We start from the raw sequence: 27046 nt of genomic DNA, 5'->3' as shown, positions 1-27046 counted from the left end.
ACATTAGCTGCTAATGACTGGTGGCACAGGTGTGTTCTGAATCTGCACCTCTGCCCCCCATTGTTATTGTCAAACTTCAACCACACCGTTTTCAACTTACTGTTAGTGATGTAAGTCAGCAAGTAAATTGTTGCACTTGATCCCATTTAAAGCTGTAGTGCGTAAATTCTACATGTCCGTAAATGTCCGTTTCACCCAAGCCACTACTAGAAGAGATGACACAATGCTGATTAAGCCGATCGGCTCCTCTAACATCTCACAGTATTTTTCAACATATATCATTTTTAGTATGCGTATTGACCGGCGACATTCCCGCGCTGGGGTACAGGAAATGCTTCCTCACAACAAGAAGGGAGGGGGAGGAAGAGCAGAGAGTCTCATAGCAAGAGATAGAGTGCAGGTAGAAAGAGAAAGCAACATGGCGGAGAAGCGGCCGAGACACGGTTCAGAAGTGGATCCTACCACAAAGAAAAGGCCTGGACGTTCGGCTGAAGGTCTGTTAGCAAAGAAGGAAAGTGACCGATGGAGAAGGCAAACAAGGATTTGTATTGGCGTCGCTTTTCGTCGGTGAAGAGCCCTGAAGGAAGAAATTGGCCTGAGGGCAGACACGGATGTTGCCTTGCTGCTGTTGGATAAGTAATTGACTTGGTTTATAATTATATTATGAGTAGTATGTGTTGCTGTTACATGTACTGGACCTAGTACTTTATTATTTTCTTGAAAATGGTGCTATGAACGTAATGTAATGTTAGCAGCCTGGTGTTCGTCACGTTGTGTAGCGTTGTGTACATGGTGTGAAGCAAGTGTTACTCTGTGTACATGGTGTGTGGCGACTGGCCAGTGTTACTCTGTGTACATGGTGTGTGGCAAGTGTTACTCTGTGTACACGGTGTGTGGCGAGTGTTACTCTGTGTACATGGAAGTGCCGGCTTATTTGTTGTATTAATGCATTATCTGCTGGGGGGCGACAGAAGTTACGCACTATAGCTTTAAGGGTCAACCATAGGTCTTTGCATGAGCCCTGTGGGCTTTGGGCGGGGGTCATCTGCAGTGTTGTGCTAGTTACTGAAAAAAAGTAACTAGCTACCGTTACTAGTTACTTCATTAAAAAGTAAAAAACAAAAAACAAAAAAAACAAAAAAAAAAACTTGACTTAGGACTCTCGTCTTGGCTCGCCATCACGCCATGACCTTGATGCACACGCACTAGTGTCATCTATACTCTGAGTACGTCCTGGCTGTAGATGACTGAGTGGGGACGCTACAGGGCACTAGGTGCTTTTCTTTTTTGCAGTGTAATTTTTCTAAGCCACAAAGAAGACCTTGCTAAGAAGGATCATGTTTTGGGAAACTCAGCCCTGCAGCCCAAAACATTTCCTAACTGCATTGGCTCGTAGCCACATCGCCTAAGCCACAGCGGATGGAGTTTAACCAAGGGACTGTTAGATTACATCTTGAGAGAACAGTTGAACGGTAGAGGAAACCGTCAGGCAGCTAAACGTGTTACAACTACGGTACTTTGATACAAATATGGAAAATGAGCTTAAGAGAACATTTGAACATTGTCTGTCCACAACAAAAGCTTCCTCGGGATAACAATGGATATCATGTCACTGGATATAACGTTACTGGGACTAAAAATCTACAGAAGCGCTACCACTTAATGTAACATTACAGCACTGTGGTGAGGCCAGCAGGTCGACAGTGACTTCAGAGATGGTGAGAGACGTGTTTCATTAAGATGCTCTGGTAAGAATTGTGCATATACCTCTATCTGACTTGACTATCTTTTATTGTTTGGGGCTAAAATGTTTTAGTGAAAGGGAACTTTGGTTTGTGAAGGAATACTGCATGCTGCGCGTTTTAAAACCAGGCCAAAAATAACGGAGTAACGCACCGTTTGGTAATGGTAACTGAGTTACTGAATTTAAAAACGTGTTAGAGTATTCGTTACTGCCAAAACTAACGGCGTTACTGTAACGCGTTATTGCCCAACACTGGTCATCTGTACTGACCCCACCTGACTGCAGGACTGGCTGGCTGTCTTCATTTTTTGAGTCTTGTCTCTCTCTACATTGTTTTTACAGTGTACAGCCCATTTTGACAGACTGTTGTAAATTTTAAGCGACACAGATGCATCTGATAAACAGGATGGGACTGAGAGGAATACATCTGGACCAAATGCAGACCAGTGAAATCTTCTCTTTTCCTTCCCAGTACTACAGATCTCTGAAAATTCTGCAACGGACAAAAAAGTCTGGGGTGAATATGAAAGTCTTACCCAATATGAAAGTGGATGTCCTTGAGGTGTAGAAATAACATGAATTAATATGGCAGTATAAGATTAGCCTGCAGGGGAGATAGCAACGCAGGAGCCAGCTCAGTGATATTAGGCAAAGAGCCAAACAAGTCAACAGTGAGCAGCAGGGACAGTTTGGCTGGGAAAGAAGGGGGTCTTTGGCTGGTCTCTGACATCCATAGAGGACATGACTGACTGTAGGTTCTATTGTGGACGACAGACATTCACACACATAATCAAATGTGTATACACTGTAGTTAGAATGGCATGTTGGCTTTCACTCTTCTCTGCTTGAGGGAGTTATGTCAAAGTGAAATTGGCCAACATCCACAGCCGGAGTTCCTAAGCCGCTGAATAGGATCTGTTCATGTGCACACTACTTTGTAAAACCACAGAAATAGCACAGAGCAGCACCCTGCCTCACACCATGTGCCTCTGACAGGGTTTTAGGCAAGTGACACAAACACCAATCCCAATAATCCTCGACACCAAAATTGGACTGTATTTCTTGATCATTACTGACTCTCGCTGAGCTTCCCCTCCCACATCAGTGTGCAGTTCACAGCAAATATTCTGCACTCTGCAAGAATTTATCACACAGTATGCAACTCAAAAGCTTGAGCTTATCTTAACCAAAAACAGTATTTCAACTTTCATCTCTTAAAAAAGCTTTAACTCACTTTATGATTATAGGATTAAACAGTATTGGAACCTCAGTACTTCATTCATATTAACAGACAGATGGATCGTAATGCACTGAGCCATTTCTGCAAGGCCACTGTGTTAATATGTAGAGTGTGTTTTGTAAGAAACCAGAGCAGGAAACACACTATGAGAGATCTCTGGACGGATGAAGCTGCAAAAAAGTTCAGGGGGCTGAGGGAACCTTGCTGTGGCAAATAACCTCAAATGTTGCTATGGGTAATGCATTCCCCCTCAAGCCATTGTGCTGTTTTGGGAAATGGCGCTATTAAAGTCATCACTGTCTACGATGTGGAAAGAACACAGGGATGTGGGAGCAGTGAAAAGACTGGCTGACCTTGATGGAGCTTATTAGCATAAAGCAGCCCTTTGGGCCCCACATACTGGGTGGTGGTGGTGCGTGTGTGTGGAAATGTAGTCAGCACTGCAAGCTGCTTTCTATAACCTTGTACGGTACAAACCTATAGAATAAGAAGAGGATTATTTATCGCTCTCGTCTTCACTGCTTACTTTGTCTACAATTTTGAAATGTAAAGTGATAATTCTAATAGGGTTGCTGTGATATGACAAAACAACAGCTCAAACAAATGGCATTATAGTAAATGTTAACAACTTGACAATTAACATAATATTTGGATTGGATGGGTTTATTAAAAATTAGAAATGATTTCTTGAAAGTTACCTGTAACCAGTGTTGGGCAGTAACTACTGGTAACACATTACAGTAATAACATTACTTTTTTCAGTAACAAGTAGTGTAACTAATTACTTATAAAATGTCAGTAATTATATAACAGTTACCTCCCAAACCAAACAGCTCCTTTCAATGCTACTTTTGTTGTCACGTCACTACTGACTTATACAACATCACATCAGTGGATTTATTTTTTTGTAATCATCGCGCTGCGCATGCACGTCACAAAGCAGTAAGCTAGTTTGGAAGATGAAAACGATTACCTTAGCAGCTGGAAATATTCCCATTACTTTATTTTTGTCGAGAGGAAAGATGACAAGAACACTGTTGCTGCAGGTAGTCAGACTAAAACTCTTTCCAGTGTGAAAAACACGTCCTCAAACCTGACACACCTTCTACGACTGACAGGACATCAAAGTGAAACTCTAGTAAATACACCCCACTAAAGTTGAGCCCTCCTTGGCCGCGGACCTCAGCTGTAGCCCCACAGTGGCTAAACAACCAAAACTGTATTTTACTAGTTGACAGCTACAGGCTACAAAAAACTAATGAAGCTTGTGGCTGGATATGTTGTGAATGAAATTTGCTCCATGACTGACTTTCTGTCTTCCAGGCAGATCTTTGGGAAAATACTGGTCACAGGCAACAGAAAACATCGAGTTGAAAAAAAAAAAAAAAATAAACCATTTGCATGCTACCTAGCCTTAGCTAGACTTACTGGCAATTACTCTGACATTCACATAAAGACATACATCTGAATTTTGGGGAGATACAAAACAACCAATTTTATGTGGTGTAATGGAAAGGTAATATAACTAGTAGTGTTACTGTTGGAAGGGAGTAATAGGTAAAGTGATAGAATTACGTTTGAAAAGAGTAACCAGTAATGAGTAATACATTACATTTTTAGAGTAACAAGCCCAATAATGACTGTGACCTTTTTACTTTTAAAAGCTGTTGGATTCATTCACTTCATATCTTGGGGATATTTGTAGGCAAAGGATTCCAGCTGTACTAAGATCACACTGTTGACTTTGGTATTTAAAGCTGCATTCATTGATTCTTCTGGCCACTTGAAAAAGCCGCAGAAAAAGCCAAAAACATATCACTGACTAAATATTATCAACACATCTAGCAGGAAAAGTGACATGAGAATTTATTTAAACTTGTGATTTTATTCACCCAGCAAATTTAAGTTCAGTATTAATTTTCTCGTAGCTCCACCAACTCCTGCAATGTAACGGTTCATATGATATCTGACAAATGACGAATGACTTACTTGATGTAAAGTTACATACTTAATGCAAAGTTAAGTTAGGTTAGATTTGGAAACAGTAACATGGTTGGACGTCGTTAGGTTTAGGCATGTTAAGCGATGTAGGTTGGGTTTAGAAAAAAAAAACAGTGTTGAAGAACCTTAAAATAGCTCAATGTTCACTTGGTTTCACATGGCTCTGAACACCTGTCTCAGGGGAAAGTCCTGTAATGTTTGACTCATCTGCCACTTTTACCTGCCTCATTATGCGGAGTTTGGGTCTTTATGCTACTTCTTTACTCACATCAGTGCATTGGTCACGTAATTAAGCCTTCCTAACTATGTGGGTTGTACACAAATGATTGGCTCATGATTATGTGAGCTATATGAATTATGGTACATTACTTGATGTAGGTATAAGTACAAACAGCCTGACTCCTGAGAAAAATAAATAGCTACATACTATGCTACGTCCACAAGCTTGTCACTATGTCTGTTTGCCTACAGTTTGGTGATGAGCAGGGAGCATACAGTGAATTTTGTTTTGGGCCACAAAACCAAAACATGAACTTCTCAGTGCAACTGAGGGGAACTGCAAAATGAAGTGATAATTATCTGTAGGTTTGTCGTAATAAATGACCCTTTTTACATCGAACTTAGTCATTCGATCTATTGTAAACATAAAAATATTGATGTTGATCAGTGCAGCTTTAAGTAGACAATCCATGTTCAAAAATAATTTGCACAACCCATAAAAAATATTTTGTTAAACCATCCAGCACTCATTTTGAGAAGCAGATTCATTCTTTATTACTCTATAATTTAAGTCACAAGTTAACGAGTTAGAAGCACGGTTACCATTCTATTGTAAATGCAGCCTTTTTTTTTAATATGTGTTGCTGCTCCACACTACCCAGTGAAAACAGTGACCAGGATTATGTTGGGACTGCCTGGGTTATAAATGTGTAGCTGTGGGATGTTTGTGTTGTTGTTCGAGTCAGGGAAGAGTTGCTGATCAATACCAGAGCCTTTTTGTTTATTTGGACAGATGCTTTCCAGCTCAAGCCCATGGTGGAATGAAAACTCCCCGCACATCAGACTTGCATGCCAGTGAGGTGTGTAGGAAAAGACAAGTTCTATCAGTGTTGATGTAACTTCTCGTCCTGTAAAGGTCATAGATTATTTAGTGTGGTTTGTTGCGTCTGTCTTTATGATCCAATTAAATGCTGGGACAACTTCATATTATAATAACAATCATTATAAAAGCTAGAGATTCCTCCAGTTGGTTTGATAACTGTCCCTGCAGACAACTTTTTGTTCTCTATTATATTAAATGTAAGCCAGCTAAACAGATCAAACCTGTTTTTCTATTCGTTTGCCAAATCAGGGCCTGAAGGCATCTTCAGACTTTATTGGTTTACAGCAGTTATTTTGAACCCTGGGGCACTTTCTTCCTCAGTTAGGTTTGTTTGAGCATTCGGGACCACTGCAGTCCAAACCAATTGGCGAGAGACCTTGTTGAGGGACTGGTTCCTCTTTAGGTTTCCAAACCAGCCTGGAGCTTCGTCTGGAGAGAGAATGTGATCTGACTAGCTACAGAAAGTACAGTCATCAATATATACATTCAAAGCATCATACAATATAACCCGTTTCCCACTGGACCAAAAAAAAAAAAAGGAAAAAAAAATCACTAACATCCTCTTTTTGCATTTAGTAGGGGAAGGTTACAATAAATGGAGCGACGCCTGCAAGCTACTTCAGGCAGTCAACTCTAGCTGCACTGATTCATACCCACACGTCATACGTCACTCCCCATATGTCATCTACAAACACACCCTAATTTGGCGGTCTGTTTAAGATGCAAAATATTCCCAGCCCTCCCTTTGCATTGTCTATTCTGCCGCTCGCTCTTTCAGCCCCACCTCCACCCCGGCATCCACCTGCAGGCTCCAGCTAGGGGGAAAAGATTTAATCATCACTTCACAATATCTAATGTAAACATATCTGCAGGAAGTGATGAGGCCGGAGTCTAGACGCCAAACTCTAACTATGTTCTGCTGTTGAAATAAACATTTAAACGGGAGTTGTCTGTGATGTAATGGTGACTGATGAGGTGGGTTTACTACTTGGTAGATGGGTAGATTATTGAGAAATGCATATACTTTCCTAGGTGGGTATGGTGTAAATGGACAAAAAAGAGGTGGGTATACCCTGTATACCTGCATACACCTTCCTCTACACCACTGTTTACGGTCGGCATACACTCCAGGACAAATGACTCTGCAGTCGTCACAGGTATTTATCGGTTCCAGCTCTGATCAGCTCCAATCAGCAGTAATGCACTGTTTGTACTTTTTTCTATTAAAAGTAATGCACCACAATCCATTCATTAATAACACATGTAATCGGGAAGGTTGCAATCACGGGACCAATGCACTAATGGAAGGATATAAGTAAGTAGTCCATGTTAGGCAGGAAGTTGGTGAAATGTGAGGGACAAGTTAACTTTGAGTTAACTTTTTAATGGATGTCGTCGCCCTGTTTCTTTTCCTAAACCTAACCTACATAACTTAATGTTAAGTATATAATTTTACCTCCCTAAACCTTAAACCCAACCATGTTTCTTTTCCTAAACCGATAAACCGATAATACCGTTACTTTACTTGCCTAAACCTAACCAATGTAGTTTTGAAAAACGTCATATGAATTCTGTTTTTAGCCTCACTGTAGCCTGTAGCTCTGACTGCTTCTCTGTGCAACTTCAAATGACATTTTTCGAAACAACTTTTTATGTTGGGGCTTCAGGACACTTGGATCACTACGGATGAGCATGTTGGAGACACTTTGTGGATTCAATTTTGTGTTCTTGGACATTAGTCTGGGGCGCTGTCAGCCATTAGGTGTGCTAGCTGCTCCCCCCTGCCGATCTCCACAAGGGATGTGAGGACTCTGAAACTTCACCAGGGCCTCCGTCGGCATATGGGTGAGTAGATAATGGCTGAATTTTCATTTTTGGGTGCACTATCCCTTTAACTAGCCAATGTAACATCATTCTTGGGGTGCTTATTCATTAGTTAGCATACAAACCATTGTTTGTACACTTTCTTAAGATATCATACGAACCATTGTGAAGATATGTTAAAATACAACACCCAAATGGACATGCTGATTTCAGCCCCTTTGCCAGCGTGATGCAATGACGGACTTCCACAAAATACTGTCCCCATCCAAATCATATATGACTGGCTTGTGGAACCTAACCAAACCAATACCAAAAACCAAAGCAAGTTTGAAATTAAACATAATACAAGGAAATCACCTACCACATGGTCCATTTAGAGGATACAGGTTGTTTAATGTGGATGGTGGCCCTCGAAAAATTGTCTACTATTTGTTGTAGTGCTTAAATCTTAAAAAATACCAGGACCTGCGCAAGTGCGCACGCGCGCACACACGCACACACACACACACACACACACACACACACACACACCTACCCCCACATGCACACATAGCACCTCTGTGCTGCCCATACAGTTCTATCTTGGAGGCAGAGCAACGCTGGGCCTAATTGTGTCTTGGAGCTACTGTGCTGCTCATCTCTGGAGATCTCATTATAAGATCCACAAGCTGTTCAGGCACGTACCCGCTCTCCTCACTCTCTCATCCGATCAGCTTGTACATCATAACTGCCTGAAATCTCCATCGCCCCTTTGCAGTATTGACAGAATAAAACAATTATTGTTGATTAGGAAATTGCAGCGCGCACCTAAAGAGAGACACACAGAGACAAAGAGATAAACTGCTCTGTGAGGTGTTTGATCTTGCCGTTAGCTGTCAATAGCAAGTGTCTAGTTAGTAGCTCTGATCCAAGCCGTGAGCAGCGTGGGTTTCAAAGTCTTCAGAAAGTTTTGTCCATTTGACAGCAGATAAAGCTGTTGAAGGGCCCAAAGCATGACTTTTTCACGATCCTACTTGGGTGCTATGCTCTCAGACTGTTTTCATTCTTTTTTCCTTTTTTGTTTTCGCATCCACAGGTACATCTGTTCAACATTTTCATGGAATAATTCATCATATGCAGGTATTATCAAGTGTGTATAAGATACTAGAAATGCACACTACAGAAACGCATCTTTTAACTGTGTACCTTTGTTTCTTTGGAGCTGTTGTTTTGTCTGAAATCCGAGTATTTAATCCTGTGACCTAAGTTAAATACCTGAAAGGCAATGCAGAAATTAAAGTATGTTAGTTTTTGACTCTTCAGCAATTTGTATTATTATTATCATCATCATTTGTGGACCAGTTGCTTTTTGTGTACAAATTAGCATCAACCAAAGGAGGTGAAACTTCTTGGCAACCTAATACTGCAGGTTTTAAAAGAAGTATTACAACAGCTGGAAACTGCTATTTTGAACTGAAGGTGCTCAGGTCCTGATTCAACAAGAGGATGCAGGTAATAACGCCAGTAGCGTAATACTTCTTTATGCAGAGCAAGCTGTTAGAGGAACAGTTTTGAGAAATATGCTCATTTTCTCTCTTTCCAAGAGTGAAATAAAATCGATACCACTCTCTAGTATGGACCTGGAGTTGGGATGCAATTAGCCAAGCTTACCATAAAAATTAGAAGCAGAGGGAAAGAGCAAGCCTGGCTCTCTCTTAAGTTAAAAAATACATCAACCAGCATCTCTAAAGCTTACTGGTTAAAGCTTGAGAGAGCCCAAGCGGCAGCCTCTGGGGCTGAAAAATGAAGCTAATGCAGAGGTGCTAAAAACTGCAGTTCCTTGAACAGTCACTTGGGGCTGGCTCCAAAAGAGAGTTAATTCCCATAGACCCTGTATTAAAATACCCAACTTTAGAGCAGACATGATCATATTTACAGACTGGTACAAAAAACAATTTTGGTCTCTGTAGCTATTTTCCCCATTCATGACAACTCTCCTGGGAGTTTTTGAGTTTTTATATAACCAATCCATTGAAGTTTTATTGCAGTTTAAAGTTATACATAATAAAGGGTATGGCTGTTTTGAATGACAGCCTCTCTGTGAGGCATCACTACAGTCTGTGAGTCAAATCTAACCATTAGTTCTCCAAAAGTTCACCCTCTCATCCAAATATAGTCACCTCACTTCTGACTCGTAATGGTAGTCCATAAACCAATAGGTAGCATCAAGGTGGCTATGTCCATTATTTTTATAGAGTCAATGAGAGACCCAGGTTAGCTGCGACTTCCAGTCTTTATGTTAACCTAAGGAAACCATCTCCCATCTCCAGCAGTGGACGTGTGTGTGTGTGTGTGTGTGTGTGTGTGTGTGTGTGTGTGACAGACAGAGACAGAGAGAGAGAGAGAGAGAGAGAGAGACACACACACCCACACACACACACACACACACACACACAAAGGCGAGCGTGTGAAACAAAGGGCCGTTTGGCCAACAAAACAAAATGGCTGACAACAGAGAACTACAAGATGGCCGAATCAAAGCTGGCTACAGATAGGGGGAGGTCTGTCTGACCATGTGGTCAGGACAAAGATAAAGGAAAAGAAGCAGGAACTTTGAGTTGCCTCTTTGGTTGTAGCTCCATTACAAATAATTGTAGCCAATTTGTAAGAGAGTCTATGTGAATGTGATTTGTGTTGCATATAAAGTCTGGATTAGTGCAGAGGATGTTTAGTTGCATGCAAGACTCTATGAAAAGCATTAGCAAACAAACATCACTTAGCTTTGGCGAAGCCAACTAACCAATTATCACAACAGTAACTCAGTAAACAGCATTAAATCACAATCAACAAGTTAAACAGTCTTGCTTAGCCTGTACAACTGTAATAATGCTATGCCCAGTTGTTACGTTACCAGTCTTTGAATTGATGGAAGAAAGAGTCACTTTGTGGGTGCTGCTTTTGTTCACTGGCAGAGGAAGGATGAAAAGAGCTGTGGTTCCAGGTGCAGTCTTTGTTGTGTCCTTGTCCTGAAGTTGCAGAGCCGAGGAAGCCGGTCACTGGGGGTCCTTGCAGAGTAAGACGTTGGGGTGCTAACTCAACTTGGTCCTCCTTGTTGCTGGAAAGTTAGTTGCAAACGATGTGTTGGCACACTGACTTCTCTGGTTCCAGGTTCCTGTTGTGGGCATGCAGGTCGTGGTACAGGAGAAAGAGAGCAAGAGGCTGAGAGCACCTGCAGGGGTCTGAGCTGATTGGTGGCTCAGAGGGAAGAACATCTGAGCTGTTCAACAGCTCAGGAGGAAGAAGCAGAGAGAGTGAGAGAGCAGAACTTCTCCAACAGTTTGCCTGGTGACATCACAGAATCACATGTCACTGTAAAGTACTGTCCAATCAGGCTTGAAAACTAGTCTCTCCCTTAGGTCACAGAATGGAGCATCCCATGGTGATAAGGGCCAACTGGCTGTCCTTTTTTTGAAGAACAAAGAACATGAGGTCTCTTACCATTTCAGATGGCAAGAGAAGGAACCTTCACATGTCCAGTTTAGATTTTAACAAATAAGAAATCATCTGTGGTCCAGTGAATCCCAACAGCACTTAATGCACAGATGAGATTGGAATCAGTCTTCTCTCCTCTCTCAAGGTCAAAACACACCAGCGGCAAACGCTGCAAGTAAAAAAATACAGCCCCATTATTATCAATGTACAACCCCACACCGGCAGTGGCAAGATGCATCAGAGCTCCTGGCCCTGTAGCACTTTATGTCACTGTCCTATTTCCAGCCTTGCAATCCCCAGAATTAAATGCATCTTCCCCCACTCACTCTCTGCTAGTACATATCAGCTCATATAGCAGCTCTTTTTCTCTGCTCCTATGGCAGCTTGATTCCTCTCCTCACCATCAATGCAAGGAGAACTCAGCTGTTGCTGTGTCTCGTGTGTGACGAAAAATGGATGAGGAGAGACTTGTTTTTGAGGCCAAGAAGTATCCCGTGCATAACCCACAAGGCCTTCCAAAAAGATATTTCCTGGTGATTCATAGCTCTGGAGATCAGTTCTTCAGGTGAGAAATCAAATTTAATCAGGGGATGTCCACACATGATTTTAAGCTAATGCATAGGTGGGGGGGTGGCATGGTAGTGTGGTGGTTAGCACTGTCGCCTCACAGCAAGAGGGTTCCTGGTTCGATCCCGAGTCTGGGAGCCCCTCTGTGTGGAGTTTGCATGCTCTCCCTGTGTCAGCGTGGGTTCCCTCTGGGCACTCCGGCTTCCTCCCACAGTCCAAAGACATGCAGGTTAATTGGTGACTCTAAATTGTCTGTAGGTGTGAATGTGAGTGTGAATGGTTGTCTGTCTCTATGTGTCAGCCCTGCGATAGTCTGGCGACCTGTCCAGGGTGTACCCCGCCTCTCGCCCAATGTCAGCTGGGATAGGCTCACACCCCCCCCGCGACCCTCAGGAGGATGAAGTGGTTAGAAGATGGATGGATGGCATAGGTGGGCGAAGTACAGATCCTTCAGTAAAAGTAGTAATAACGTGTGGTCGTCTGTTGATGAGCTGCAGCGCGATGCGTCCAGTGTGTGCTAGGGACGTGATGCGACACATCACATGACGCACCGCAGCATTGCCGCTGTGTTTTCAACTTCAGAACAAAGAAAATTAAGTATATTTAGAAACAAACAAACACAAAAGTAACACTACTAATGAATGAATCTTTTATTGCCTTTTCGTTGTCATTGCTTAAAGATTTAAAGATTTCAGCAGAGGCAACAAATGAGGGTTCAGTATCTTGCTAAAGGAGATGGATGTGGCTCCAACCTGAGACAAGTGTTGCATGACTTTAACACCGAACAGTTCTCTCTTGAATGTTGGTACCCTTCCTAGACAAAGCCACAGGATGGTGTTTTTATATCTGCTACCTTATATATTAAGTTTATTTGAGTATTCCTTTATATTCCCATTTTGTGTTAGTGTAAACGGCACACTATTAAACAGGCAAAAAATATGACAAGGAGCGATGTTTCCTGTTAAATCAGACAGTCCTGGATGGGTACTATTAAAGAGGTGAAATACTGAATAGAGGAACGATCATTTTATCCCAAGAAGGGCTCATAAACTGTATGACATTAATCTGTGTGGGAATGACCCACTCACTGTCCTCATAAAGCCTGGCTGTTATTCAGACCACAGGAAAATATGTGAGCGTTTTTTTTTTTATAATCCCCACTGATGGATTTGAGTAGACAGAGCCAAAAGGTCATTTTCATTCTATTCTGTAACAAATAAGGGGTGTTTTATTTTTATTTTCCTAACAAATTGAAAGAACTTTTGTTGAATATAGTTGTATCTGTACCTTCAGACATTGTATTTGCAGTGTGCCTACAGTTTCTATGAGACGGATCTACATTTATATCTCAGATCATCTACAATTACAGGTTTGTGGGTTTGCATCTCAAACTTTGCTCATTAAAACTTTTGCACTTTTTCGCTTATTGAGCTGGCTATCTGTCCAGGTCTGCGTGCTTTCCAAACACACCAGTAATTGCTGTCAGTTTCTCTGCAGATAAATAAACCTCAGATTGCTCTCCTGGCTCTCTCAGAGTTATGAATATATGTGCAAACAGTATCCAGTCCTGGCGGTCCAGGAAATTAGCATCGGTTTGGTCTCACAATGGAAGTGCTGCCTTTTGCAACACTTCTATCAGACACAGTTGAAAGCAAACCCACCAACCCCTGTATCCCTCCACCAACCCCCAGCCTGCAGCTGTCTGAATAATGAAGTCACCTCTCCCTCTTGGCTGCAGCCCAGGCGTAATAGGAGTATTGTCAGTATCACAACGAGGAAGAACGAGGGTCCCTTGCTCATGAGACGAATGTGGTGTCCTTGTCCATCCAACCCCCACCACATGCAGCACCACTTTCCCCCTCCAGCTCCCTGTCACACACACACCTCACCCTCCACCAGCCCATCACTCACTGTCACTGTCATCCAATCTGAGGGAAAATGAAACCTTTGATGCAGACTAACCTTCCCTTTCACCTGCTGCAACAAGCTCAGTAGCTATTGTCTGATGCTCAAGCGTGCAGCGCTAATGCACAAGCTGTGTACCCGCAATTGTGAATTCTGTTAGTTACACACACAAAAACTTAATCCCTACATTTAATCCATAACCCTAACTTCAAATGGTAATCCACCCAAAATGTATTCTTTAAGTATAAAACTGTCACTCACGCTTTGCTTCTTCACACAGAACAGAGGCAAGGATTCAAAGAATCATTGTAACTCTTGTGTACCCAAGGTGAACACAGCCTCTAGGCCCTGTTAACATACAAAGCACTACGTTTTACGTCTACAAAGGTTTTTGACACCATTAGGGTCGATTTTAGATGCAGTACCACCACAACCCCCCATCAGTAATTTTAACCATTAATCCAAATAATTATGTGAGAACATTTGTTCTTATGGTCATACACACATGTACACTTAAAGTAGATATATAGCTAACCCAAACAGTACTGTGGCTCACAGTCTCTGCTGTCTGTCATCTGTACCACACTGTCTTGCAGCCTGCTGTAAATCGACTCTGCAGGCAAGGTTCTGTGGCACAGACAGAGCGGTAACCCACTGAATCCATTCTTTCCATCAGGTGGGGCAATATTATTCTGCAGGTGTTAAGTCCAAGGAAACCCATATTGCTAGAATAATAATTCCCCGGTTCAGGCTATTCCCTCACTTGGGGCCGTGAGACATTGCGCTGGCGGTGTGTTTGTAAACCTTGTCTGAGACCAGAATGAGATATTACCTTGGGAGGGCTGGAACGGTCTTCGTTTAGAGGACACACAGATGATGCATCGCTTATATGAAATGATTAGAGGCAAAGAAGCATGACGTGGTGGCAAGTGCAGGCAATCTCTCAGGGTAAACCAGCTGGAAACCAAATTAAAATAGGCCTTTGGAACATGTAGGCTGGATAGCATGGCTAACCCCAGTAAAAAGGACTTTTCACTTTCCATTGCGTCCTAAAATGCTCAGTATATCTGGGCTTGAGAAGAGTGGAGAAAGAGATTGGACACACGAGGCAGCCTCTTGTGAACGCAACAAATGTGCTTTCAGGATAGACAGCACTTTTTTTTAGCATACATCCTGCTGCATATGATGTCTGTGTTAAAGGGAAAGGAAGTCAAGTTTTCACATCTTGTTCTTACTCCAAATAAAGAATAAAAAGATCTGGCACCTGAGTCAGCTGCATGCTGAAAAATGCACGAAGAGCCCTGTTTTAAAACAAAAGTCAGCATGATGATTAATACTTACAACACAGTGAAAACCATTTGTAGTGGTCATGGTTACAGTGATGAACCACTTCTATGGATCAAAAAGCTTGGGACAGACTCATCCCTATACATATGCTGGTTAAATGGTTTGCTTCTAGTAATTAAGTAGATCAAGTAGCCTACTTACAGTGTTCATTTTAGGTCTCTCATACATAACAACAAACTATGGTAATTTTATTTCATTTTATTTTAATTTCTCTCCCATGATATTTCACCTTGTGATTACCCATCTGCTCTCAGTTGGCTACCTGAGACTGGTGCCATGTGCATATTGAAATGATTGTTGGTAAAAAATAAAGTCATTATCTCTCAGTAAAAAACAATGTGAAACAGTCATTGCTGCTAGTGATGGAGACAGAAAATGCATGTCATGTAATGGCCACATAATAAAACAGTCAATTCAGAATATAGTGAATTTGCCCTCTTCATTACTTTATACTCATGTCATAAATAAGTTAGATAGTAATTTGCATTAGAAATAAAGAAAAGGGAAAAAAAATGTACTTATAATCATCTGCTCATAATGATCAATTTGACTCAAACAGATGTGATCATCACAGAACAAATCACTGGGACGTGCTGACAACAATGTATTTTAGCCTCCTACAAAGACTCACCTAAAAAGAATGATGTCAGTTTGAGTGAACGCTATATTTTGAATATTTTTATGCTTTACCTCACACATTAGCTGATTGAGGCAGCAGCAGACCAGCAACTCCCATGTCCTGCGAAGTTAAATCACTGTTTTTCAATGGAGTCTGGTAGCTTAGAGATAACGACTTCAGTTCCCTGTTGGAAAGTCTGACAGCAGGTAAGGCGGTAAAAATTTTCCAAATATAGTGTACGCTTAAAGTGATATTGATTTTGTTAGTACAATAATAATGGCAGAAAACTAGCCTCTCCAAATTCTTTGTCTTCAGTTTGAGACAGAGATATTCAGAGGCTATTAATTTCTATCCAGTCACCAACAATTTTGTCAAATTAAGTGAAAACTGCTGCTGTTAAATTATATAAGCTATAATAGCCTACTAATAATTATAAGCTGTAGATAGCTAGCTAATAAAGCTGGCATTAATTCCATGCATTGGTTGAAAGCACTGTTGTCAGTTCACTTTTTAACGTTTCCAGCTGACTCGAGGATGCAGTAAATATGCACTTGATGGCTACTAGGGCTGCCCCCTAATAGTCAACCAGAGGTTAGCCGACCAGAAAGGTCATTAGTCGACAAGATTTTCTGAAAATAAAACAAAAACAAAAAAACAAACAAACATGAAACTCTATTACGAGCTGCACCTTGTCAAAAAAAATCTAAACCTATATGAGTGGACTATGTGACAATTTAATTTTAAAGGACAGACACAGGAAGTGGCCACGCTCAGTAGCCAGACAAGAGTCACGTTAATTTACCTGTGGGCTAGTTAATAACATGTCGGACAGGAAATCCAAAGTGTGGGATCATTTTGAGAAGGTGAAGGACGAACCCAAGGTGATATGTAGACTCTGCAGCCAAACATTTGCCTATCATTCATCGACTACAAACATGACAGATCATCTGAAACATGTAAGTAGCTACATGCCCATTAGTCACTTAGCACAATCATGAATCATTACTGCTTTGCCGACAGCGTCATTAACAGGCAGCTCGCTCAGTGTGTGACATGCACTTGTATATAAAATATAGGCCTATATTAATGAAGGTTCATTAGTACGGTTTTGTATTTCTCTGTAACGTAGCACAGTGTAACAATGTTACTGACACTATTCTTTCTCACACCTTCAACTCAAACCATTGTGTTGCCCCGCTCAAAATATGTAATTCAATATTGAAATTAATATCGTAAACATGCAGGCAACTAGTCAACTAATGGCCCTAAAGGATGTTTATTGGTGGACTAGGAAAATTCTTAGTTGGGAGCAGCCCTAATGGCTTCATACATGATACCGGGCTTAGACTGAGGTTAATAAAGTTTCATATCTTAGGCATAAAGTTGGTCAGCATCCTCATGTTACTGGTCCACAATTGTTCATGAGCTAGTTAGTCTAGATAGAGGTATGATAAGGAAAAATGTAAGATCAGATTATCATTCTAACATAACACTGTTAGGATACTCAGCTTACATGGCATCCAGGACCTGATTTTATTTTGGAAACCAAATATACTCTCATAACATGCAAAGTAAATTTAGTTGTTACTAAGAACTGATTGGGCAGTCACTGTTCTGGGAAGAGAGACCAGTACAGAACCTGCCAATGTTAATGTGGTAGTAAATTTATTTTGCGTGACACTAAAGGTAGTGTGTTACATAACTAAGAAAAGAATGTGGGCGTCTCTTGAACAGGTTTTGATATTAAAAGCATTTCAAAAGACACTTTCAAGTCATTCTTTCTAAACTGCCATATTTTTGTCTGGGCATGAGAAAAACTGAGCAAGTTAAGAAGTTTTTCTCTGACTATAATAATTGGAAAGCTTTCAGTTTAAGCCAGTGGGCGGGTTGGAACAATCATAGTTACAGGGCCAGGAACCTGATGGAGGTTTGAGGTGGTTGTGAGTGCATGCGGAACAAAAGACAGGCAATTGTGCTGCCGCTGTTAGCAACTGCCTTTTCAAGAGAACAAAAGAAAATGCTTAGTTTTTATGTAACACACAGCCAAGTTCACTCATGGAGCAAAAGTTGACACTGAATTCTTTGAATAGCCGACAGAAGTGATACGAATGCTCTGAAAGAGAAAGACGGAGAGGCGGCTCATCATAAAAATGATTTTATTATCCTAATTGTTATCAGAGGACGGATATCAATTCTTGACTTTTTACAATATATTACTATCATTAGAGTGTTTTATACATTGTTTCATATATTAATAATTTTCAAATAATTTTGTACATGCTTTTGGGACTGACATTCCCTGGTCAGATTAAGCAGAAAATGAAGAAAAAAAGGCACATGATTGCTCCTGTCCCCAGCGAGCAATACAGTCCAAAGAAACAAAGAACTGTAGTGTTTTGTGTGAGTGCAGGTGAAATGCGTCCCGATCAGATGGTGGGCAGCCCCTTTGAAGCCTATTACATGTCTTGCCAGTGTAGCACAATATGTCCAAAGCAATTTTCCAAATCACAGCCCAAAATAATCACTTCAATGTGGCAATTGACAGCAATCATATCTTTTGATTTGCTCAGATGCACTCAGAAAAAAACACTCACACGCTCACTCTTTCTCATCTCCAAAGCTCTGATACCTTTACAGTAGAAACAAAAGTTTTACTAGGATCTTGAGCCACCTTCAGGGGCTGCACTCAGGTGTCTTTTTACTCTGTTTTATACATGTAGCTGAGTGTCAAAAATGAGGGCCATTTCAAAGAGTGCAGCTTGCCATAAGTTCTCTGTGAACGCGCCGCTCAGTGAAACACATGAATTTATCAGATTCTTCTTTAAGACTTGGTGTTGGAAAGCTCTGTGGCCTGAGGAATGCTCAGTGTGCAGTGCAGTCTATAGTGTGAAATACCACACACTGGCAATACCAGTCCCTGCTCCTCTCTCAACTGTCCACAGTTTGAGATCCAACTGCGACTTGACACGCTGCCCAAACTGTCTCAGAGGTTGCTCTCTGGCTTCAATGCCTGGGATGCTTAATCCAGTTTCGTATCATCCACTTCTGACCGGAACATCTCTGGACCACCAGGCGAAGGCCAAAGTTGGCATCTTTGGACATTTCTACCTCCAAACATCGACCGGTGTCCCTGCTGATGATTGGACCATTCTGAAATTTAAACACATGAGGATATGATCACATTTGTACAATAGCCTCATTCATAGAATAACTCCAACACTCTAATGCGTGTTGTTATTGTAACAATGACTGTAATTAAGCATTCAGTAACATGTGTCCCTGTCTTATTTCAGGCTTCATTAGGACAAAAATCATTTGTTTCCTCTTTACCTGTGTAAAGTCCCACAGCCTCTGGGAAATCCTTGAAACCGCATCACATTTTTTCAGTCTGGGTGTTCGTCCTCTGCCGTCATCAACAAGGCATTTCGTGTCAGGCAGGAAGGTGGTCGACCCCAGGGGTCCCAGCTGGAGAAGCCCCTCAGTGGAGTAGCGGGCAAGCTGCAACACAGAGAAAACCGATGTGCTACACTGCTGGACTCAGGTACTGTGGCAGCAATCACAGCTTCAAAAAACAAACACTCGACTGTTTGGAGAGCACCTCAACATCAGTGGAAAGCACAAGCTGTAAATGGGCTTCGATGAGACAGACAGCAGTAACCACAGAGGCTTTAAAGTTTTTAGGCTGGTTGGCAGACTGTGTGACAGATAGAAAGGTTGTAATGCTTTCATTTTACACCTTTTCAAGCTGATTATTTTACACATAAAGTAACTGGCATAGAACCCACATAACACATAGAAACTGCAGATACTGCACTCTGCCTTTATATCATCCTTAAAATGAACAATAAAAAAGGTCTTTTAGCTTCCTCGGCTATTTCATCAGTTTGTTCAAGAAAAGAAGAGTATAAACAGCACAGGCCTAAAAAGGAATTAGCTTGTCAGATAAACCGTCCTTAGGAAGAACAAAACACCACCATGTTTTTTCATAAATTGAATATGTCCCCATTATGAAAGGGATGGACATAACAAAAACATTTTATACAGCACAAAGTGATGAAATTGATCCTTATATTGACTCACTGCATAACTGAATAAGTGCAGAATAAAACCACTCCAGAGATGTTACTAAACCTCATAGAATTTTCCCCCTATTAGGGGAATTTAGTTCAAATTTGCCTTGGTACCTGCCCTTCACCTCAAAGCAATAGGAATATCAAAATGTGTTTTGTTATAAACCTAGAGCCTAGAGGCTTTTGAATACAAAGCTGTTGTGTGCAGAAATTTCATAGACACCATAAAAGTTATTTTCATTTAAGGTCATTCATGTGGTATGTTGGTACAATTCAGGAGTAAAATGTATTTTTGCATGGTAACGTGACAAAGTATGAATACTAAACTGCTTTTTAAAAATCTCTTTACTTTAGAACAGTGTTGTGATAACCATTATGACTGCAATATTCAACTGGGCCTATACAAAAAGTTATGAATTAATTTTTAATTGATTGTATCGATATGTTGTGCACACCCATTTCCCAATAAAGAGGCAAAGTCTAGCTAAAGAATGTAATTTAATTAAATTAAAAAACCCTTCACGAGGAACCTGTTGGTCGCTGTTTGCACATGGGAATTATAAGTGTGTGACACATCAAAAGCCCAGATTTGCAGCCAGTGTGGGGGATGATACAATTAAACCGAGAAAAACAAGAGTGGGACGATGGATTGCTTTACTGTACCGAGTAAATTACAACAAAGCACCAGCGATGACAACCTACCATGGAAAGAAAAAAGATGAAAGTCAGGAGACAGTATCATGTAAGCTACCTGTCTTATTTTTCTTATGTCGTGTTAAGAGTGATAACACATGTTAAAGAAGCTGTTGTGCACAGATAAAATACAGGTGTACCTTGAGATTTAGACTTGCTCTTTGGCGTGCCTTGGACACAAAAAGTTTGAAAACCACTGCCATAGAAGATACATCAAAAATAAAATTTTTATCTATCTATTTATTTATCCCTATGGAGCTAAAGAATTCAAAATGTATATCCTCTTACAAGTGTTTCAACCAGCAATCCAATTTACTCTTCAACAGATGCTGTTATCACTTTTCAAGATTTTCTAAAGAATTTAATTTTTTTTAAAGACACAAAGACCATTCTGACTACTACACCTTGAAGAAAAAAGTAGAGAGGTCCAGTACTGCCATCTGAAGATGTCCCCACCCCCTCCACTCCTGTAAATTATGTCCCTGGCAGCTATCATTATAAGTAGGGAAAACCTGATAAGTAAAAGTATTTTTAGCTTTAGCTAAGACTAGCTGTGGCTGTCTCACCAACTAGCTTTCACTTAATAAAGCTTCCCTGCTGTAGCTCTCTAGTTGGTTGGCTCTTTGTTCACAGTGCAATCTAAAAAGTCTGTTTTCACAGAATCATGCATTTCTGTGGTGCAATATGTTTATATGGTAAAAAATGTCAAAGTCAGATTTAGGTCTTAACTCAATCTTGATTAAATATGTAGTTTAGATACATGTTTTGTGTTAACCTTTTATTTTTAGACAGATTCTAAAAAGCAGGACTGTTTTTCCTTGTTACTTCTGGTTGTGTAGAATATTTGGGTGCAGAGCATTGCACGCAAACCACAGTGTACAGCTTATTAATGCCACAATATTTCCCCAAACCAAAACTTGATCCCTGACTGTTTAATCCTGCACATGAAAGGCTCTGTGATGATACGTATCTATTACATAAGGATACAGTAGAGATAGCATTTATTATTTATGGGAGTGATCCTCTCTGAAAAATGAGATGCCAAAGATAGAGAGGTCTTCAGCACGACAGCAGCCCTGCTTTGATGGTAACACGCATACATGACTGAATCACACACATACATACACACACACACACACACACACACACACACACACACACACACACACACAGTCTTCTACTAAAGCACAGGGTAGGTAGTTATGTTATTCACAGTCCTGGAAGGATCAATATAACAGCCTCTGAAAAGTTGACAAAAACAACATCTGTGTTTTCCAATGCTTTATTGATGCAGAAATATACTATACCTTTATTGTCCCATTTTTTTGCCCCAGAAAGTCTATACAGGCTATTTTTTCTGAGGGCTTGACTAAGAAAATTAGATTATATATAAGACATACAAGTGAACATATCTGTTGAAGTTTAAAATGTACTTGTATGAAAACCTATTATTGTCGCTATATTCTGTTCAAGTTCATTTGTCAGTCGATTTCAGAATGTAAAACTCCCTTTAAACTGATATAACTTTGTCTGAGTGGAGGATTTTTGGAGTGTGGATGGAGAAAGTAGAGCTGCAGTAAGTGGCCTGTGTGGGTGTTGCTCCTTCTGAGAAGAGAGCGTACAGGTGGTTTTTAATCCAATGTTCTGCCCTTAAAGAGCCACTTGGAACAAATGGGAAAAAAAGAAGCACCAATTTATGTGTCACTTCAAGTTCACTGGAGCTGGTTGGGTTGTTAATCATGATGCTGATAAGGATAATTCTCTGGACGGAAGAATATCCGACATTTACATAAACAAATTTCAAAGTCTCAGTCTACTGCAAGACACGTAATGTTGTGAACTTGTGCTGCTTTTCTCCCGGTGGCAGCCTAAAGGTCAATATTACAGGCAGTGTGATTGAGAATTCTTCATGGAATTTTAGATTTCTGTCTTGGGTCTTTCAGGGTTGTAACGCTCTAAGCAGGTTTATCCATGGTGTAAACTATGACTGGGCACAAGGAAAACCCCATATAATCCTTACTAATACCTGTTTACAGCTCAGTCTGGCAGCCTTTTATACGCTAATACATTTAAAATGGGACCATAACAAATAATTAACGCAAGGAAATGATTCTGCCAAGCCAATTAACCTGTGCCTCGCGCAGCAACATTAGACGCTCCATTGCCTTCCTGCCATCGTAAAAGTTCTGCAGCTGCTTTCTGGAGGTCAAGCTAATCACAAGTTTCTTAATTAGCTCATTAATGGTGCAACGCTGTGACAATGTCAATATAAGATGGAGTGTTTGTACATTGCATTGGGCTGTAATCTCCACATTTCTACCTTTCCTGTACCTTGCTCCACCAGGAAGTTATGGGTAAGTTTATGCGACGGATTATAACAAATGTCTTAAGAAGAGCTTGGGGCCTCAGCTCTGGACCTGGCACATTTCCTTTCCATATGGGGCTACAGTCTAGCATGGGGATCTGAGTGAGCAAACCTCTATAGGAGAGACTTAAGTGGCCCCAGAGCCTAAGTGGTGCAGTGGGTGTCCATCAGCACCATGCACGTCCAAGTGCACGACACATAGTTGGGATTCCTTGCGGCAGCAATTTGCTATTTGCTATTAATATGCTTGATTCTATCGTCCTCTGATTTGAGAAGTGCTGTGTCAGAGTGCAGTACTATATTGCATGGCCATCCACTGTGTTTACCTTTATTAAATGACACCAGACTGCTACAAAATAGACCTCTAGACACATCAGACTGGTCGGCATTCTCCCTGTGTATGCTGGAAATGCTGGATTCCTGGGACTTATTCGTACCGTCACAGCCTCCTTCAAACTTTTATAATTTTGCTTTATCAATAGAATTGATTCATGTTTTATTGTTAACATCCTTTATGGAGCAGACTCTGCTGTCACATTAATTACAATGTGATGTGACAATTTACGATGTGTGATGCACTAGAATTATGACTGAAATAGCTTTGGATTGACCAGACAGTTTTTTAGCATTTATTTTTATTGTCGGCCTCGGTTGCAAATACTATGTGGTGCTGTGTGTTCACATCCTACAGCTGGCACAGTTGTTTCAGAGCTGTGAGAACTAGGGATGAGACTGGCTAAGAGCAAGGGCGTAGGTTTTATTTTAACTTTGAGGGGGACACATATGAAACGGGGGGTTTAGGGATCCTTTGCCCGAATTCTTTTAGCATCAACAACTTAATTTCCTGATTTCTGGTGAATTTTGATGTACCGATTTGTGCATTTTATGCACTGTATGAATGTGAAATTACTATTATCGTTGTTGGCATGGCTCACGTTGAAACCTAATCTGGTGGGACTTTCTAGTGTAAAACATTGCCAAATTGCTAACATTTTGCTAACTGCTAACATTACACTATTTACCAGAAATCAGTTCTTCTTTGTTGCTCTTTGACAGTAGTTTCCAGAAGCTGCACAGCAACTTGTGTAAGCTGCTGTTTTAGAGCAGCGACGAAGAATTGATTTGCGGGAAAACTGATATTTTTTGCTATTGTGAAACTACCTGTAAGTTTATTGATAAATTATTTGGTATTGGATTGTTGTGTAAAGATTCACATACTCGTTAATACCCAATCCAGCAGTTCATGCAGTATTGGAGGCATTTCCAAAACTAGTATCGGGATAACTCTAGTATTAAAATATTAATAACAATAATACAATATGATATTATTTAATAAAAGTAGTTATATTGAACATTAAGAGCCAAATGGCTGAAAAAACAGACTCAAGAGCTCATCTCAAATCTCATCTTAAGAAAATCTATGGAAAAAGATGCATCACTTTAACAGACTACTGCTTGGTTTGCGTGTGTGTGTTTGAGTGTGTAGAACAATGATGCAGGCTCTGTAGCTCATCCAACATGCTTTCACTGCATTAAACTATTGGACAAAGGTGAGGCATTATCCATGATTTAGATTTCCAGTGGGAGAGCCGGCAGAGAGAGACTCATTCCTCAGAAGCATAGCGAAGAATTATTCTGGCCAATTATATTTTTTCATAAGTAAACGGAGCAATGGTTTAAAAAAGAATGCAAAATAACAGTGGCCCTTGAAATTGAATCTTGGACCCACTCACAGTAATGTCGGTCATCACTGTAATCTAATGATACAAAGACACAAAATTCATCTCCATTTGTTTATTTCCCCTGGGGATCAGGATTAAAAGAGTCAGTGAAGCTTTACATTACTGGACCCCGCTGAGCTCTCTGTAGACAGAGAGAGGAGAGGCCGGTGAGCGGCTGACCTCCTTATAATACTCCCTCCCATGACAGATAATGAACATGTCACTCACCAGGAAGAGAAGCAGTGAAGAAAGGTGGGAAATTTAAGAAATATTATACATGAATAGCATTTTCATGATTTGTATTCACAAACAGTTTTAGTTTCACAGCATAAAAAGCAGGACAACAGCCTCCCACCCACAGTGCCATTTGTCCTGCTATCTATTCAGGTAAAGGTTATGCTGAGCACACATGTTCTTGTTTCTAGCAGCATCCGCCTGCATATTCATAAAATTACATGTAATCTCACCTGGGAGTGGCCCAGTTTTGCTTCCAACTGAGTAGGTCAGATAAAGCTGTTGGGGATGCCTTGCTCAATGTACTTTGTACAGTCAAACACATTTTACCTAATCATGAAGCAGTGGAAAGATTTGGTTTATTGTCCCAGGAGCTTTATATTCTAAACAATTTAACTGTTAAAGAAAAACAAATACAGCTTTCTGGTGAGATATATACAGCAAAAAATACTTTATATTTCAGGCTTTACATTCTCTGTGTTCCATGTGTCCAGAAAAAAAGGAGACAATCAGGTGCAATGATCTAAGTGGGCTGCTATTCTATAAAAGTGCTTTTAGAGTAGCATTATTTTATAGAGAGTTGTGGAAAATGTTCTGGCCCACACAATGTTGCAGCATGCATGAGAAGTAAGGATAGATTAAAGAATAAAAAAGGGCACAAAGACACTGTCCACAATATAACTTACTTTCCCAGTTATACCAATAGATTTGGTTTTTACTGACACAATCTGTGTGTTTGCAGCATCTCCAGCTCTTATTGATTATGGTTCAAAGAAATGCTGTGGCTGACTTCATTATTCCCAATATGCCTCAAGCACTGAAAATAATTCATCAAGATTGTTTACATTTATCCAAACCTCTTTATGTGATCCTCTGTGCATGAATCTGTATATAAATGCATACTGAGCATGTGCTTACATATCACTAGTGTGCATTTCCAGTCCCATTTCATTTATTCTCCGACTGTAATACCCAGAGTCTGTTGTGAATGTTTATCGGCTCCGCAGTAGGTTTAAATGCTAATTAAACAAGTCAGGAGGCAGGAGGTAGCCATGTCATGCTCAATGGGGAAAAAGAAAGAGGCCCTTTAATGTGTCTGCTACACATGGATTGCTACACATAAACTGTATAATGTACATGAACCATTTAATAAATGACGAACCATTCCCAAGGATGTAGTAAGAAGATTCAGCCGCATAAAAAGATCAAGGTTTTAAGAACTTCAGCAGTGATATGGGTTAACAGACAGTGGGACCTCTTAGCTAATGGCAATAAATAAATATCTCCTTGATTATTAAATCTCAATGCAATAGTGGTTCATGCATATTTTCAGATAACGTAAAGGCAGCAAGCCATCCACAAGTTCACCTCGTGTTTCACACTGTGCTCCGGACTGTGTTATACTGTATAAATGTTTGTGTTCTCGTATGTGGTGTTATTTATGTTGCACTATCACTTCATATGTATTTCTTTATTTGATTCTTAGTTCTTATTTATTTTTCAATAATTATTCAACTATCAGAGGTCCTACACACAGGTTTAGTGAATTTATTATAAATAGATGTGTTAAGACCTTGCTTGATTATTATCTATCTGAACATCATGTTTTATGTTTGTTTACACCTTTAGAATAATTTTACTGATATGAAGAATGGTGAACCCAACTTTATCTTCAAACCTGAGAACTCCTTGTGGGTGTGCAGATCCTTTAAAACCGACAGTAAACCCACATCTTACTAGTTCTTCTTCCATGAGTGTAGACGTTCATCTTTGGGAGTTTATTACTATTCGACCCAAATACTTGTTAAAGTAGAATTCACCTTATGATTGAATCCACACACCACTTTATTTCCACTTAAGTAGCTCCCGAATCTAGATTTATAATTAACTGTATTTACAATTCATTGTGACTACTTCAGTAATGATTTGCGGCATCATTTTATAATCTGACCTCAGTGTTTCTTGGGTGTGTCCTAGCCGTTTACTTAAAAGCATCAGCAGGGACGTGTGAAAGTCTATAGTTCTGTTAAATTAGAAGCAATCAGGCAAACATATTTGTCTCTATGGCGCAGTTGCTAGCACCACTTATTAAAAAAACATTTGATTAAACTTCTGTGGGGCTTGAAGAGCAGAGTAATTACAC

General features: G+C 40.4%; 1 protein-coding gene across 1 annotated transcript in view; it reads right to left on the bottom strand.

Moving 5' to 3' along the window:
• Window positions 1-17961: 17961 nt before the first annotated feature.
• Window positions 17962-27046, bottom strand: part of galnt9 (polypeptide N-acetylgalactosaminyltransferase 9) — a 117510-nt gene continuing 108425 nt past the window's right edge. The window contains exons 10-11 of the mRNA XM_033620029.2: window positions 19151-19318; window positions 17962-18970 (exon numbers count right to left, since the gene is read on the bottom strand). Coding sequence (XP_033475920.2) covers window positions 18824-18970; window positions 19151-19318 — 315 coding nt within the window. The 3' untranslated portion in view covers window positions 17962-18823. The remainder of the gene's footprint in view (window positions 18971-19150; window positions 19319-27046) is intronic.

The sequence above is a fragment of the Epinephelus lanceolatus genome, chromosome 9, assembly GCF_041903045.1.
Source record: "Epinephelus lanceolatus isolate andai-2023 chromosome 9, ASM4190304v1, whole genome shotgun sequence".
NCBI lineage: Eukaryota > Metazoa > Chordata > Actinopteri > Perciformes > Serranidae > Epinephelus > Epinephelus lanceolatus.
The sequence above is the reverse complement of the archived record's forward strand: the minus strand, read 5'-3'. Positions and strand labels throughout refer to the sequence as shown.